The 16,753-nt window shown below is 29.0% G+C and overlaps 4 protein-coding genes across 7 annotated transcripts; 2 read left to right on the top strand and 2 right to left on the bottom strand.

The window, feature by feature from the left end:
• Positions 1-349: 349 nt before the first annotated feature.
• Positions 350-7,222, bottom strand: LOC111684858 (peptidoglycan-recognition protein 3). 2 transcript variants are annotated; one of them, XM_023447075.2, is made up of 5 exons: positions 6,539-7,222; positions 3,165-3,500; positions 1,122-1,303; positions 914-1,058; positions 356-842 (listed from the first exon to the last, which is right to left on the bottom strand). In XM_023447075.2, exons 1-5 carry the CDS (start codon positions 6,543-6,545, stop codon positions 637-639), a joined length of 876 nt encoding a protein of 291 aa, XP_023302843.2. In that variant the 5' UTR covers positions 6,546-7,222; the 3' UTR covers positions 356-636. The 2 variants fall into 2 exon arrangements, with proteins under 2 accessions (XP_046808757.1, XP_023302843.2); XM_046952801.1 differs by lacking the exon at positions 6,539-7,222 and having other exon boundaries at positions 350-842; positions 914-1,303; positions 3,165-3,764.
• Positions 7,223-8,761: 1,539 nt separating this feature from the next.
• LOC111684838 lies at positions 8,762-10,317 on the top strand. The gene is made up of 3 exons (XM_023447052.2): positions 8,762-8,994; positions 9,057-9,246; positions 9,302-10,317. The coding sequence occupies exons 1-3, from the start codon at positions 8,951-8,953 to the stop codon at positions 9,851-9,853; spliced, it is 786 nt and encodes a 261-aa protein (XP_023302820.2). The 5' UTR covers positions 8,762-8,950; the 3' UTR covers positions 9,854-10,317.
• Positions 10,318-10,715: 398 nt separating this feature from the next.
• LOC111684857 (transmembrane protein 11 homolog, mitochondrial) lies at positions 10,716-12,543 on the bottom strand. Of its 3 annotated transcripts, none has more exons than XM_023447070.2 (3): positions 12,373-12,543; positions 11,452-11,791; positions 10,716-11,343 (listed from the first exon to the last, which is right to left on the bottom strand). In XM_023447070.2, the coding sequence occupies exons 1-3, from the start codon at positions 12,393-12,395 to the stop codon at positions 11,179-11,181; spliced, it is 528 nt and encodes a 175-aa protein (XP_023302838.1). In that variant the 5' UTR covers positions 12,396-12,543; the 3' UTR covers positions 10,716-11,178. The 3 variants fall into 3 exon arrangements, with proteins under 3 accessions (XP_023302838.1, XP_023302840.1, XP_023302839.1); XM_023447072.2 differs by having other exon boundaries at positions 11,458-11,791; XM_023447071.2 differs by having other exon boundaries at positions 11,455-11,791; positions 12,373-12,539.
• Positions 12,544-13,766: 1,223 nt separating this feature from the next.
• On the top strand, positions 13,767-16,193 carry LOC111684843 (very-long-chain enoyl-CoA reductase). The gene is made up of 5 exons (XM_023447057.2): positions 13,767-13,923; positions 13,987-14,348; positions 14,769-14,985; positions 15,493-15,608; positions 15,669-16,193. The coding sequence occupies exons 1-5, from the start codon at positions 13,918-13,920 to the stop codon at positions 15,871-15,873; spliced, it is 906 nt and encodes a 301-aa protein (XP_023302825.1). The 5' UTR covers positions 13,767-13,917; the 3' UTR covers positions 15,874-16,193.
• The last annotated feature ends 560 nt before the right edge of the window (positions 16,194-16,753 follow it).

Raw genomic sequence — 16,753 nt, 5'->3', positions numbered from 1 at the left:
TGTTTTAAATTTCAAATTTAAGTTTTCATCAATTTTCATATTATATTTACAATTGTCTTCTTCTTTTTTTATAAAACATGCATCGTTTTAATAACCAACAGTGACGTTTTCTGTGTTTTGTATGGCAACACTACGAAGTTTGATCTTGTACTCAAAAACATGAAAGGGGATTAACATCTGAATCAATTAATATTTTAGATTAACTAATCTGGTTATTAATTGGCATTTGATTGCCAACTCAAAAACCCACTCCAAATAATTAAGACATATCACAAAATGGATTGTTTTCCCCGAAATCCGCAAAAATCACAGGTCTTATCTATTGTTCATAAATTTCTATGAAATATAAACAAAATTTTTACAAATTTATTTAAATTATTTATTTAAAGTTAAGAAAACCTGAAATTGTTATTTTTAACCAAATGGAAAATCGCTAAAAACGTATTAAAGTTAATAATATTTTTCAAAATTTTATTAGATTAGAATTAAATTTGTAAATTTTTTTAATTAATAATTTTCAATTATCTTAAATATAAACTTAATTATTTAATTATGACTACCATATATTTCTATAAATTTCTATAAATTTTGTACTTTGTGTTTTAGCAAAATGTTGTTGATGTTAAAAAAAAATCATTAGAACTTCGTAAGGAAACCACTAAATTTAGGCCAATTCATTATCTCGGAGAAAAGTTCTTGACCCTCGTTTCGGTCATGGTCATTACGACGAAGTCCATAAATTTCATAATTTCTATTTACCATACGACGTTTTACAGATTCCTGTATCAGAGACTGAGCAGTTTGTAATAGAACTTTTTGGGGTGTATTATGGTCAAAATTACCTGTAGTTTGAAATGAAATATAATAAAATTACTGTGATTGAATTTAGTTTATAAGAAAAAGAAAAACTTACCAATTACACCTATTACTAATGAACGTTCTTGTGGTACACCTTTCATACTGCTCTCATATTGCCAGCCTCTTACTTCATATGCCTGACCATCACCTCCAATTAAAAAATTATATGGTAGTTCTTCTGGTTGGTTTAATTTCTTATTCTGTAAAATGGCGATTATTAAACTAGAATTTATATATATTTTTTGTCTTAAAGCTAAACCTGCCTGCATTTCTTTTAAGACTTTCAAACACTCGCCAGATGTATCACAGTTGCTGTTTCCAGTTTGCATGAGTATTATGTGATCAACATTATTGTGTTGAAGATGACTAAATTTTGGTATAGTTTTGTGACTCCAGATATCATGACTAACCAAGTCCAAGGATAATGTTATAGATGGTAAACGTGCTGTAATGAAAATGAAATATATATATTTTTTAAAGGATTAAGTTGAATTAAAATCTGATCTCAGTATTTCATTATCATATCACGTTTTCGAAATATCGATAAGTGTCATCTGAAAGTTCAATGTATCCTTTTCAAAATAAAGATGAAACTTTGTTCATGGAGTAATTTTAGCTTAAAGCTAAAAACATCTATAAATTTTGTTTATGAATTTATATTAATTGTTTAAAGATCTCATGTCTTTGCTGAGATATCGTCTGTTTGGAATTTTGTTGTATATTTTTTGGAATTTAAGTTACATAACTTCGGGTTAAGATATCTTGATATAGGAAGAATATCAGGCTTGTCACAGAAATCCATTCCGATCGAAAATGGAATGATTTTTCCTAATTTTAATCTTCAAAAAAGAAAAATTACAGTTTTTTCAGAATGAAATCACTTCAAATTTTCAACGTGAAATTGACAATAATTTGAAATTATTATTATTTTTAAGTTTTTACCTATTTATGTACAAGTTATAACTGTACTTTCGATCGGAATGGAATTCTGTGACAGGCCTGTATATATCTCAAGTTAAACGTATCTTTTAAAGTCGACAAATTAGAATTTCAGATCATATAACAAATTTTTGTAAAAACAAAAAAAACATATCAAATATGATCAAAAAGGAAGTTTCTTTTTTTAATTTTTATGACACTATATCTGCAAAACTTTATGTGCTGGAGAAATTATGATTTTGATTTAGACCTGCTCTGTCCTTTAGAAGGAATATATCTTTCAATAATTAGCAATATTTAATTATTTTTGACAGAATTTGTAATTGTTTACATGTTATAAAAGTTACTTGTTTACATTTAATATGTCATTTTTGACAGTAAGACAGACATTAGTAATTCTAATACCAAAACAAAATACATGTTGTTTTTGTGTTGTTGTAATGATGCAGTTCCCAGCAGTTCGACAAAGAGTCAATGCATACGAAAAAGACAGTAGTTTCCACTAATAGTTAACCACCTGAATGATCGTAATTCGTATGTTTTGGGTAATTCATCACGAATGTACCCTTTGTAATCGAGAATGAAGACAGTCGTCACATTAGTGTCCTCTTTGTAAGCGGAAGCGAAGACAGTCGTCTCTTTACTGTCCTCAAGTAACCTAGATATTATACTCTTAAAAGTAGTTTTTTTTGGTTGTACTTCCGAAAGTAATTATTTTACCCATCTTTTGGAGAAATGATTATTACTTTCTACTAATATGCTTCCATCTGGTTGACTCAAATTTATATCTTTCGGGTCAATAGTCACATTATTGTCCCATAGTATTCTAGAGAGTAGACACTTGAAATTTTTAAATTTTAGTTCCATTAATATCTTACCACCTGGCTGACTCCAATTCGTATGTTTTTGGTCTTTCGTCACAAATAAACTCTTTGTAAACGAGAACGAAGACAGTCGTCACTTTAGTGTCCCCTTTGTAAGCGAGAGCGGAGGCAATCGTCTCTTTACTGTCTTTTTATAGGGTGTAGAGTAACGATTGACTTTCTCGTAGGACAAGCCCATGTTAAAATGGTTGGTCACCTAGGTAGTCAGGTGGCTAGGGGCCACCACAAGTGGTAGGTTAAGTGGTCAGTTCGGGACTGTCCCATCGAACTGCTGGGTAACCTTTTAGTAAAACACATTATTAATATATCTCGACATATTCACGTTTTAACAGTAAGATTGACAAATATATGTATGTATTTCTTAAACATAAGCATTTTTACTTCTACACAAAGTATATAATTATTTTATATTATATTAATTTTCTTAAATTTAAAAAATAAATTACTAATGTTTTCTTTTCGTTCGTCTCTCAAATAACTTACATTCAATTACAAGTAAATAAATGGCAATGCTTAGTGCAGCTGCTAAGATCAATGCAAATAGCAATACTCTCAATTCCGTAAAATGACTTTTAAATGATTTTGTACTGTATGCACTATAATCACTGCCATTACTACTCGCGTTACTGCTGCCAAATGACCAGGACGATACGCCATATTTCAATGTTGGCTTTTCCGATTCATTGTCACTTTGATTACTGTTATTGTTGTTGTCAGGCCATATTAAATGATCCGCCAATAGAGGTGTACTCTCATCAGCTTCGATCGTTATAATCGTATCATCCAATGATCCATAATATTTACGACGTTGTTGTATACCTTCAGAAGAGGTCAAACAGAAAGATTTAAATAAATTTAAGGCAAATATGTGTTTAAATAATATATGCGCTAAATCTTTTATTAAATTGTAATAAATCGCATAAGGTTGATAACTGTGGGTGTGAGTTTTTAAATTCCATACGAAGAGATCAAAGCCATTGTTGGTTAAAATTAATGGCATTTTATGTTTTTAATAAAATTTTAATATAATTTTTTTTGTTTAGTATTTTTATAGCTAATATTTAATAAGTGTGTGTAATGTTTGAGTTGAATATTGCAAGAGAAAAAATTTTTTAAGAAACTGTCCGATTGTAGATTTTTTTTATTAAAAAAAGAATGTTCTTATCTAAAAAAACACTTATCTTTTTCTCCTGTTAAATCTATAATACAGAGATAGCGTCGGAAGATATTCGATAAAAAACCTATAATATATAGTCAGGTTTGTGACTTAATATATACACAGTTCATCATGTATACATTTGAATTATGATATGTTAAAGCAGGAATCCCAGCAAACAGAGAGAACTTCCAAAGAAGCGAAAAAGAAGTAGAATTTACTCCATGGAAGTACTGAAAAAAGACCTGAAGAAGTGATTATTTTAACACAAGCTTGTCATAGGAAGGCTGTTTTTTTATTTGATTCCAAATTCACTACATTTGAAGAGATTCTTAGGAAGTAATTTTGATGTTCTTTTTTTGGAAGTTATTAGAAAGTGAAATTGTTGCAATAAAGAATACAACTAATTTGACTTAAATAATACTAAAATAGATATATTACATGCATTTATCAATCAACTTTAAAATAAAATGCCCAGCAAAAAAAAAAGAATTTTCATCAAAACTAGTAACTCGAAGTCCTCGTTCCCACGACAATTGGATCTTCGCTCCGGAACGACCCGAGTCATACTCGGCCAAAGATTGTCAACCCAACGACAGCTGTGTCAACCGAAAGTTTATTCCCCAGGAAAGAACTATCGGCCATAGTCGAGCTGTTACAACAACAACAACTCGAAGTCCTTCGAATTCGGGTGAAAAACCTATGAATTTTACATTAGCCAGTCATTGAAGGGATGTTGTTCATTTTTGGCAACTCTGAACTACAAGTAATTTTAGTTAAACAAAACAGTTAAAATCCGATATTTGGATGCCAAAAATAAAACACATTCTCTTAATGACATTCTTATGAAAATTTCACTGGTTTTTCATCAAAACTTAATGTACTTCAAATATGTTATTTGTAATGACTTTTCTACATCTCATTTCTTACTTTTGGTTTTGGGTTTTCATTTGTAAGAAAATATTTGGTTTATAGAAGTGAATAGTATGTAATCGCATTTTTAGATGTGATTAGATTATTTTTTGCTGTTTTTCAGTACAAAAAAATGTTATTCTTTTCTCTTCTTTAGAAGTCAATAAACACCACTTCTACAGAAGGTATACTAATTCACTTAGTGCTACTTTTGAAGTGGTGATAAATGTTATTCTTTTGGAAGTACTTCGTTTTATTTTTGCCGGGAATACCACTTCTACTTCTACTAAATTCACTTAGTGCTACTTTTGAAGTGGTGAAAAATGTTATTCTTTTCGAAGAACAACGTTTTATTTTTGCTGGGAATAAGATACAACAGAGGTTAAAGTTTAATTTTAAAGTCTACAGATTAGATTTTCAGATGCCGCGCTGTAACAATGTCTACAATATGGCCAAAAAGTGCATTTTTTAATTTTTATGATACAATATCTGGAAAATATAATGTTAAAGTGATTCTAAATCAGCTCTGATTTGTCCTCTAGATTTAGTTTGGTGTCTGGACTTGACTTTTTTCACTTTTGTTGGCTTGTGTTATTTTGAATAGTATTTATTATAAGGAGATTTTAAAAATAGATTTTTTTGGGATTTATGTTCTTTTTCAAAACCCTTCCACGGTGCAAAGATTCCAAAAACATTTTCTTCGGCATGTGTTCAAAAATAAATACATACATTGACAAGAATATTTGCCGTGACTAAATATTTATAAAAAAAACATGACTTTAATGGTTTTCCCTATATAATATATGTACTGTTAAATTTAAGAATATATAAAAAAATTACGGGAGTGTCATCGCTCCAAAACAAACAAATATGAATTTATAGTCGGACATTGCCGACCATATGATACACCAGTCAGTATGTTAAAATTGTGGATTTTTTTATATAAAGCATTTAATTTGTTTTATAGTGAATTTTTTACTTATTGTTGACAAAAAAAGATTTTCTACAAGAGGACTCATAGGGGAGAAGGGGTAAATATGGGCCTATCCTTATAAATTTTGGTAGATGAATTTACGTCTACTTCAAAGTCATTTATGTAGATTTTGATCGTTTTATTAGTAATTATAAGTTAATTTTGACCTTCAAGTCATTTTCTGAAGGGGAGTTTGTATGGGGGCTAGGGTCAAATGAGGCCCGATCACTATAAAAATTAGTATTGTCATTTATTGTTCTGTAGAACTAATTTTTGCTGATTTTTATTGACATTATAAAACATTTAACGTAATTGTGAGCCTAAAGGCCCGATTCGGGGGGTACGGTTGTATGGGAGCTAGGAGAAATAATGGACCGATTTCAACCATTTTCAATAGCGTTCGTCGTTGAACCAAAAAAAGTATGTGTCAAATTTCATCAAATTATCTTGAAAATTGCGACCTGTAGCGTGCGCACAAGGTTTACATGGACACACAGACAGACGCACAGACATAGCTAAATCGACTCAGAATGTGATTCTGTGGCGATTGGTATACTTTAAGGTGGCTCTAGCACCAACATTTTTGGGTGTTACAAACTTCTGCACAAACGCATAATACCCTCCCCACTATAGTGGTGTAGGGTATAAAAAGTTACTAGCTTATATTTTATCAATAATTTACAAGAGAAATACCTATATTTTGGATCCAAATTTTAGAAAGTACATTTTGATTTTGTTTCGTAATTCGATTTAATGATATATCCTAATTACATACATTATATATAGAATAAATTGAATGTATTTTACATGACTCACCCTTCATTATGGATAATTGCAATATATTTTGCTTTAACTATACAGAATATATTCTTGAAAACACACTCAATATTATAAGTATATACACATTTATTTCACTAATAACACTTGTTCCTTGAACTTGGTTGATCATAAAAAAATTTCGTTTTTATGGGCAGATGTATTAACTTTGTTTAATTTTGATATGAATAGTCCAAATTGGTACTACCAACACGCAAGTTGCGGTTTAGTTTTGTAAACCAGCCAAAATTGATCATATTTTTTAACAGAATTCTTTTAGAAACAATTTAGGAAATTCAAATACTCGATTTGAATTTCAATACAATACTGCCACAGGTTATAATGTGCGAATGAAGCACTAGGGGAATGTGTGAAAGCGACTGAAAGCTGTCGTTGAAATTTAGGTCTATTTTATAATCTTGAATTCTGTTTTGTTTTATTTTTTTGTTTTTGGGTTCTTGTAATAATACACAAATTGAATATTTGAAGATAATTTTTACAACAAAAATCCACTACAATGCAATCTTTTTGGTTTTTCTTTAATTATTTTCGACATTTGCCTGCATTTTGCTAGGTATGGACGGAGAGGGAGTAGGTATTTGTTGTTTTTGGTTTTTATTAATTATTTATTTTATGCTTTTTTGTTGTCGTAATTTCTGGTACAGATTATTATTATTAGAACAAACAGACAAAGAAGTACGCTTTATGTAAATAAATAAAAAAAAATTATTTCCTAGACAACAAATGAACGAATGATCAGTTTTAAGTCTTTCTTCATCTCATTTCGGTTTTTACTTGTTTTGTCATGTTAAAATTGATTCTTGATTAAATACACGTAGAGTATTTGAAAAAAAAGGACAAGCCTTCTAAAGAATCGATAATATTTTATGTTTCGCTACAATTTTACAGATAAGAAGTTTTCAAAACAGAGATGAGAGTATTCGAAATAGAGAGGATTAAAAGTACATAATGAAATGAAGTAAATAAGGTTAAAAAAGTACAGTAACAGTTATAAATTCTCTTTAATGAGAACATTTAAATAAATAAACATTTAATAGTTACAGCTGTAGCCGGAGAAGTTTGCATAGTATTGATTGGTTTGTATATCAGTTATTTTGAAAAATGGTATCTTACAATGAACCAAGCCTTAATTTTCGGTAAAATAACACGAAGTACTTTCAAAAGAATTGCATTTGTTACCACTTCAAAAGTAGCACTAAGTGAATTTGTTTACCTTTTGAGGAAGAGGTGTTTATTGACTTCCAAAGAAGCGAAAAAGATCAAAATTTGTTTGAAATTGAAGATATATTTTTAATGAATTTTTTTGAATTAAACCCATTTTATTTTGGACTTAATTGATAAATTATTTAAGTCAAAATAGTTGTATTCAATTTCACTTCCTAATAACTTTTAAAAAATGAACATGAAAATTACTTCCTAAGAATGACGTTAAATGTTGTGAATTTGGAATCAAATAAAAAGAACATCCCTCCTGTGTTAAAATCATCACTTCCTCAGGTCTTCTTCAGTACTTACTTCATGGAGTAAATTCTACTTCTTTTTCGCTTCTTTGGAAGTTTTTTTTTTTGCTGGGATACTTATATTTATGTACTTATATTTTGAGTCCCTATAAGGAGTTTTGACGATTTACGTAGCTATTGACTAGTCTATAGATTAATCTATTGACAAGTCTATTATTAACTCCTGTATAAAATAGTCTATTGACTATTCTCGCTAGTCTATAAACAAATATGTACTAATATTTTGTATAGTCTAAAATATTTAATAACTACGTAATTTTCATACATATTTTCAATCGTTTTATTACTATGTCTTCTTATTTTATACGCGTCTTGTCTGTTTTTATTTAATTTTCTACATTATTACATTTCCGGGTAAAAGTAAATTTGTTTTACTGTAAAACATTTTCAAAAACATTTTCTGGCAACACTTTTAAATGTTAAACAGTGGGGTTAGTAATGCCAATGTGCTTTGTAAAAAAAGACTAAAAACTTTTTAATAAAAAGTAAGAAAAATATTTAACAAAATAAATTAAATAAATAAATAAAAAACAATTTAAATAATTACATATAATAGTACATTATATTACCTTTGTCTAAAATTTTAATATAAAACAAATTTTTACACATTTAAATCATCAAAATTAAGAAAATCTATTTTCTCAAAAACAACAAATTAGCAACACTTACTTACAGCCTGTTTTTAGCAAACGAAAGAAACTTGTCAATGAAATTTCATCGAAACATCATACGAAGAATACATGATAAATTCTGTCTTTATAAGTCAAATGAAATTATTTGCAATCTACATGTTAAGAACTTAAACATTAAAAAAAACGTTAGTGAAATATATTGGAAAGCAAACAAAATAAAGTTAACATTATAGCTCAAAATGGACACAGCAACAGCAACAACAACAGCAGCAGAAAAGAGAAGGTAAATTTAGAAACGTTAAAAGTATTTCGAAGAAAATTAACGGTAATTTTAATCCTAACTAGCTTTAAAGTAACCAATAGTAATCAATTCCAAGTGCTAATAAGTTTAATGGAATCAAATGAAAAATTGGCAAAATGTTTGCCGGCCAGTGGTGCCAGAGAAAGACTTTTACTGGAAGAGGCCTGGAATAATGTGGCACGTGAAGTTAATTCTTATGGACCACCTGAAAGAACAGGATTCGAATGGAAAAAAGTTTGTACTTTTGCATAATTTATAGCTGAATATATAATTATAATATTACTTTCAGATCTGGGCTGATTTCAAATCCCGCACCAAGAGAAAAGTCTACGAAAATAAAAAACATTCAAATGGCGTGAAAGGCTTCTCTCGTATACCTTTAACGGACCTAGAGCAAACTGTAGATAGAATATTACAATTTTCAGCAATGCCTTTGCCGGATGAGTTGCCAGTTGATGAATTTGATGTGGCCTTTGATGATTTGATTAATTCCTATGAAGTTAAAATGGAAACAGAGGCTACCGCTTCAACTTCTCAACAAACGCAACCAAAAACGAGTGCAAAGAAAACAAAAGTAACTAAAAAATCGAAAGCATCATCTCAAACTCCAGTATTGGGTAAAAGAAAATTCGATAAAATGGAATTACAATTTAGATTATTACAGCAACAGGTGCAAACCCAAGATAAAATATTTAAGGTAATGCGAATGCAAGCGGCAGCCACAAAAGCCATGGCAGAGGCCACAAATAGACAGGCTCAAGCTTTAGCTACCATTGCAGATTCGACACAAGCAATTGCGAAATCAGTGGAAGAGGCTTTGAAATATTTAAAAAAGGATTGAATTGTTGGGAGAAATTTAAGTATTTAATAACTGTTTTTTTAATACCATATTGGTATTTCGATCCGACTCTCCGTCACATAAACAACAACTTACAAAAACGTAGGTACGATCGTAACGCACAATACACACATTCGTAAAGCATTGAAACGAAATGGAATTGCTTCTTCTTTTTCTTACGATTCAGTTTTTTGTTGGAACATCTTTTTTCGATCGTTGCGTAACTGAATTCGTAAACGTAATCGAAATGCAGAATAGGGGCCAATTATATTTCTGGGTCTTAAAATTTAAGACTTAAATCCATCACTCAGTCCTGTCGCCAAAATGAAATTGTCAAAAGAACACTTACCACAATTAGTAGATTTCAGTTAACATTTTCTATTTAATTATTTGCTTAATTTCTTTTTATTTTGGTTTAAGTTTTTTTTTTTTTTCTACAGAACATTTTATGTGTATTTTTGTTCGATTTTGTTTAATATAATTCTATAACAATTTAAGATTTATAATTTTAAAATATCTTAAAATTTACTAAATAATTTCGAATTTAATATATATGTTTACAAAATTAATTTAATATCAAAACAAACAGCTATTATTTTTAAAGTTTTAATAATACAAACAAATAATTTACAAAAATATTACTTTTAAGAAAATAAAACTTTAAAAACAATGCTGGTATTTAAGAAACGCAAAATAAAAGAAACAAAATAGTTTAACTACAATTTGTTGAAATTTAAAAACTATTATTTAAATTAAACTTTAACGCCAAAACTTAAAATTTTCTAAACAGCATTTAATTAGTTAGTTTTGTTGTAGACTTTAAACATTTTTGAAACACTGGAAGGACGACATATTTGTTGGTGTGTTAAAAAAAAAGAACAGCCAAAAAAACAACCACAAGCTAAACGTATTATATTTAACAATGTCTTCCTAATTTATAAATATTTTAAAAAATGCATGTCATTTAATGTAATTTAAAAAAAATATTTTGTTTAAGAAACTTATTAATGGATTGCATATTGTTTTTAACAAAATACACTCACTGGCTTCATTGATTGATTGATTAATTAAATAAATTATAAAAAATAAACAAGTAGTATAAAATAAAACTGAGATATTTTGGTTTCTTTTTTAACGTTTTTTTTTTTCACTCTCACTTCTTCCTTTTCTTTAATATTAAAATACATTATTTTCGTTATTTGTTTTTTTTTTCTTTTAAACCTTAAAGAAAGCTGCTTTGAACAAATGTGCAGGGGAAGTTGTTCATTTCGAACTTTACTTGTTTATGGGGTTGTTTGATTTAATTGTTTAATAATTAATTATTTAAACTACTTGTACGAACGCCAGATTTGCCAAGCACAAAATGCAGCCGAGAGTAGAGTAACACTGCGATGTAAATATTTGGTTTTTGTATTGGGTTGATAGCCCAAAATCACAGGCGAAGAAACATCAGCTAAAGGCAGTTTATTGAGTACTTCTTCATTATTTTCCACCTATTTGTCAAGACAGAAATTTCGAAAAAATTAGTTACTGGTTTAAAAATAAACATTATTTAAAAAAAACAACAAAAAATTAAACATTTTTAAACTCTGCTAATTTACTAATACCTGGTATTGACAGCAGGGATCATAATTCCATGAGACTGTATATAGACCGGTACAAAATAACGAAACGGCACACATGGGACCAGCAATTACAGGACGATTATGCCACAAAAGACTTGACAACAACGAAGCCATACCCGAGACAACAGCAGTTTTATGCAAACAATTGCCCACTGTTATCCAACGGCCAGTTTCGTCGCCCAAACGCGGTGGCTCTATAATAATATAATCCACCTTGGCCTCCAGAGCCTTATCGAGTTCGGCTTCAAAACGTTGATGAGCATTGGTACTGTCGTAAACTTCACGGATAATGTGAAATGTGGGAACTTTTTTAGAACTACAATATAAAACAAAACAATCATTAGAAAAACGTCAACAAATACATAAAAAGATATACGATAAATGATTCCGGTTTAGAGTTCAAGGTCAGCTTTTTTAAGATGCTTATTACTGTTTGTTTATTAAAAAAAGTGATGATGCATAGTCTAAAGAGGTACAATTAAAATAAATAAACAATAAAAAACGTCAAACAAACCAACTGCCTCCCACAAAGCGTAGGAAGAAGAGCGAATATAAAGGTAAAGACAGAATATATGTTAAGGCATAAGTGCAAAAAAAGTAAAAATAATACAGAAAAAAATAAAACGGAAAATGTATCGTTGAACACAAAAGAATAAGCATATTAATTTTTAATTATCATTAAACCATCTCCACTTTACTCGCTAATATATTCCGAATATTGCCAACAAAAGAAACTCCAAATTAGAACATTGCATAACAATTAATAAAACAATCTCAGAAGAAATGCATCCATCATTCTTTCCCCCAGTCGTACAGATGATATACAATGATGACAGTTTTGGTTTCATCGCAGTAATTTCTCTACATTTGCAGTGTATTCTTCTGAGCAATACTAACCTTTCTTCTACGTTGCTAACCATTTTAATGTCTTTTTCTTAAAATTTAAACATTTATTTACACACTTTAATTTTGAAAATATTTTAGTTGATTTCTTTGCGATTTTTTTTTATATAAAAATCAAATTTCGGCGAGCCTGGTGGTCGTCGCAAAAAAAAATTATAACTCACCGCGGAATTTATAGAAGAAGCAAAATAACAAAAAAAAATCACTTAAAACAATGTTGCCACTCAGTAGATATTGTTATTTTAACGATTTTCAAAGTCAATGGCAAATTCTTAATATATTTATATTATATATTTTTAATTTCGAAACTGAAATTGTTTTAAGGACCTACAGTTGTATGTGGAAGTAAATTAGTAGTAAAATAATGCAAAAAAAAGACTTAAAAAAAATAGAAAAAAAAGTACAGAACAGAACATAGTATCGTGTAAGTCTTTCATAAGTTAATTATTTCGTTGTGCAGTTTAAATATATGTTGACGATTTTTGTTTTGCTTAGTCTGGCTACTTTATTAACAAATTTCTTTTGTTCTAGCACTATTGTGAATTATTGTAATTCAGTGTTGTATATAAAAAGCACAACAGGGTAACATATTCTAATTTATTAATATGTCGGTTCGAAAAATTTATAATCGTCTTGTTTAAAATAGGATTCTATAAATCGACTTTCGAATAAACAAACAATCGACTTTTTGTCGAAAAATCGGAAATAGTCAAAAATAGTTAAAATGTCGGAAAAAAGTCAAAAATTGTTTTAAATTCGGAAAAAGTCGAAAATAGTCGAAAATAGTTTAAAATCGACAAAAAGTCGAAAATCGTCGACAAGTCTGAATAGTCAAAAAGTCGGAAAAAGTTGAAAAAGGTTGGAAGTCGAAAATAGTCTAACTTTTACCTAAATGCAAAAAGTCGAATTTTCGTTTTAACTATAGAACCCTATTAAAAAGTGGAAGACTCTAATATTTCAACGTTTATTTCTCGACTTGAGCTATAGATGGATGAAAAGTCAGATTAATAAATATATAGATATGTATATGGGCATATAGATAGAAAACATATACAACTTATATAAAGGTTTTTATATAAAAACCACGTAGAAGACGATCCCTAACGTAACGCCACGTAAAAACTAAATCAGCCTTAACTGTTATTTTTTAAAGTTTTAATATTTTTTGAGATTATATTAGAATTATTCTGCGCAAGGCAGTAAAATCTCAAAAAGTTTATTGTAAAAAATAAAACTCAGAAAAGATTTTGAATGAAAAGTTAATGTAAAGTTTATTAATGCATATTTTTTTTGTACGAAAGACTGTGAGTATTTTAATTTACATTCACTGTGTTACCCTGTTATAAACAGTCAATTCCACATTGTTCGCCTGACATCAAAAATACACAAATGAACTTTCTCCACAAGTGAACTTTGAAATTTCTCCCTGTCATTTTACATACTTCTTCGAGAGCAGACGCGTCCGTGGAATACGGTCGTCAGGTGTTGAATCAATTTGAATTTTTTCTTGACTAGTGACCATTATTGAATTAAAAAGAAATGGAGGTAATGAATAAAATTATTATTAATGTAATATCATTAAATTAAACTGTACGATTTGTTTTGCAGTTAGAAATTTTGAATGCCAAAAACTCTAAGCCCTATGGTAAAGTTACAGCACCTGCAGGCACAAATATTGGCGATTTAAGGGAGTTGATACACCAAAAGTTGAAAACAACACCAAATGCTAATAGGCAATCGTTACGTTTGGAACCCCGTGGTAAATCTCTCAAAGACACCGACACTTTGCAATCATTAAATTTACGTGCTGGTGCTAGTATTTACATCAAGGATTTGGGACCACAAATTGGCTGGAAGACTGTTTTCTTGGCTGAATATGCTGGACCTCTTATCGTATATTTACTCTTCTATACAAGACCAGAATTAGTCTACGGCAAATCGGCTACCCTACCCATTTCCTTAACAACACAGTAAGTTTTTTTTCTGATAGTGGTCAATAGATAGTAATCAATAGATAAAATGGTTTGAACGAAAATATGTATAAAAGCATAAAACATAATAATAAGTTGTTAACTTTCTTTTTCTGTCAAACCATTTAGTTATTAACAATAAATTTCTAAAGCTGTTGATTGCAAAAGAAAAGCAGCAAACACCGCATAATGATGTTAAACCCAATTTGACCTTTATGCGATTTCGATTAACGCATCGAATAAAATGTCGTAACAAAAAAAACTTCATCATCAACTAAGCGCGCATAAATGTATAATTTGAATATATTTTTTATTTTCATTTTTGCATTAATTATCTTCAACTGTTTCTTTTTATAGTCATTTGTGGTAATTCATTAATTTGTATTTTGTTTTATTTTATTTTTTTTTTTTTGTATATAGCATTGCTGCTGCTTGTTATACAGTCCACTATGTGAAACGTTTGTTGGAAACAATATTTGTTCATCGTTTCTCTCATGCTACTATGCCCTTGCGTAATCTCTTCAAGAATTGCTCTTACTATTGGGGATTCACTGCTTATGTATCGTATCATGTTAATCATCCATTGTTCACCGAACCTTGCATGTGTCAAGTTTGGGCTGCATTAGCTGGATTTGTGGTAAGTTGTGAATTAATGCATAGACATTATTATATTAACAAATTGAGGCAAAAGTTAAAATATGTAATTTACATATTCAAATATAAACAATGCGACCTAAGTAAACAATTTTAGAGAATTTCTATAAAGTATGTCTAGCGTTTACATAAACAGTAAAACGCAGTACATTTTCAATAAATTGAAATTTTCTCCTAGTAGCAACTTCATTAAAATGTAGAAATTTCATTATTTATCAAAAAAATATTATTTTTAACAATTTTCATTAAGAAATATCCTCTAAATTCCAAAGCGAGAAATTATTAGTTTATATACGCTGAAAGAGTCAATGAACAGTAGTAAAGTATTGTTTATTTTTTAAATTTGTTGTAATTAATACTAAAAGTATGTAAATGTTTAATTCACTTATTGAACTTAATGGACTTTAAAAATTTACTTTGCAAAAAAACATTAAAAAAATAATTTATGCATAAATACAAAAAGAAATATTTCAAAAACATTTATTTTTAGTTCTGCGAATTGGGTAATTTCTCTGTACACATTGCTTTGCGTAACTTGAGACCCCCTGGTACTAAAATACGCAGAATTCCTGTTCCTGATGGCAATCCTCTAACCAACCTCTTCCAGTAAGTTATTTAATTAAATTTGCGTTATGACAATTTTTATAATTTATTTTTTATTTTTAGCTTGGTCTCTTGCCCTAATTATACTTATGAAATTGGTGCCTGGGTTTCATTCTCCATTATGACCTCTTGTCTATCGGCTTTCTTGTTTGCTGTTGCTGGCGCCTATCAAATGACTGTTTGGGCTTTGGGTAAACATCGTAACTATCGCAAAGAATTCAAAGACTATCCCAAACAAAGACGTGCCATTTTCCCATTTGTGCTCTAAATATTTAAAATATGTTTTCATAATTTTTTTCACATTTCGTAGCATTTTCCCTAAAAAAAAACATTTCCACTTTTACTTTAGCAAATTTAAATGTAAGACAAATTTTCCATTTTCACATGTATTTTTATGTTTAAATGATCTTACTTTTGACAAACATTTGGTGTTTAGTTTAATAATTATCTAATGAGTTACATTTAGCTTTGTAACATTTTAATTATTAATATTGTAATTTTTAAATTGTATGTATGTAATTTATATGGCATATGTAAGTGTGAAAATTAAAAATCAATAATAAAACTGGTTTTGAGAATACAATAATAATGTGTTGTTTCACACAACTTGTTTGTTTTGTTAATAAATTTTAATTTCAGCTTGGTGTTTATAATGATTTTAAAGGTTTATTATAATAAGTAATTTGTATTACTGGAGATAATGCATTGAAGTGTAATAATATTCTGGGGCTGTGAAACGATTTAATCTTGTTTAAATTTATTTTTCTTTTGCATTCCTGGGAATGAAATTTTAACCCGAGAGGAAATTTTTTAAAATTGAAAGTGTTTTCATTTCAAAACTATTTTTCTTTTTCTGAAGAAGCAGAAATACAAAAGAATTATTTTATAGTGGTATAGAATTCTTCGACAAGCCTGCATATTCTATCTATCTATCTATCTATCTATCTATCTATCTATCTATCTATCTATCTATCTATCTATCTATCTATCTATCTATCTATCTATCTATCTATCTATCTATCTATCTATGTATGTATATATCTGTCTGTCTATCTATCTATCTATCTATCTATCTATCTATCTATCTATCTATCTATCTATCTATCTATCTATCTATCTATCTATCTATCTATCTATCTATGTATCTA

The sequence above is a fragment of the Lucilia cuprina genome, chromosome 5, assembly GCF_022045245.1.
Source record: "Lucilia cuprina isolate Lc7/37 chromosome 5, ASM2204524v1, whole genome shotgun sequence".
Taxonomy (NCBI): Eukaryota; Metazoa; Arthropoda; class Insecta; order Diptera; family Calliphoridae; genus Lucilia; species Lucilia cuprina.
The sequence above is the reverse complement of the archived record's forward strand: the minus strand, read 5'-3'. Positions and strand labels throughout refer to the sequence as shown.

Bases quoted from the DNA above. Each gene is read 5' to 3' on its own strand.
- LOC111684858 (XM_046952801.1), bottom strand. From the start codon at position 3,681: ATGCCATTAATTTTAACCAACAATGGCTTTGATCTCTTCGTATGGAAT. The intron at 1,304-3,164 runs GTAAGTTATTTG...TTTTCATTACAG, and splicing joins TTATTTACTTGTAATTGAAT to CACGTTTACCATCTATAACA. The intron at 843-913 runs GTAAGTTTTTCT...TTCAAACTACAG, and splicing joins ATTAGTAATAGGTGTAATTG to GTAATTTTGACCATAATACA.
- LOC111684838 (XM_023447052.2), top strand. From the start codon at position 8,951: ATGGACACAGCAACAGCAACAACAACAGCAGCAGAAAAGAGAAG. The intron at 8,995-9,056 runs GTAAATTTAGAA...AATCCTAACTAG, and splicing joins ACAGCAGCAGAAAAGAGAAG to CTTTAAAGTAACCAATAGTA. The intron at 9,247-9,301 runs GTTTGTACTTTT...TATTACTTTCAG, and splicing joins CAGGATTCGAATGGAAAAAA to ATCTGGGCTGATTTCAAATC.
- LOC111684857 (XM_023447070.2), bottom strand. From the start codon at position 12,395: ATGGTTAGCAACGTAGAAGAAAG. The intron at 11,792-12,372 runs GTTAGTATTGCT...TTTATATTGTAG, and splicing joins GTTAGCAACGTAGAAGAAAG to TTCTAAAAAAGTTCCCACAT. The intron at 11,344-11,451 runs GTAAATTAGCAG...CTTGACAAATAG, and splicing joins GCTGTCAATACCAGGTATTA to GTGGAAAATAATGAAGAAGT.
- LOC111684843 (XM_023447057.2), top strand. The intron at 14,986-15,492 runs GTAAGTTGTGAA...ATTTATTTTTAG, and splicing joins CTGCATTAGCTGGATTTGTG to TTCTGCGAATTGGGTAATTT. The intron at 15,609-15,668 runs GTAAGTTATTTA...TTTTATTTTTAG, and splicing joins CCTCTAACCAACCTCTTCCA to CTTGGTCTCTTGCCCTAATT.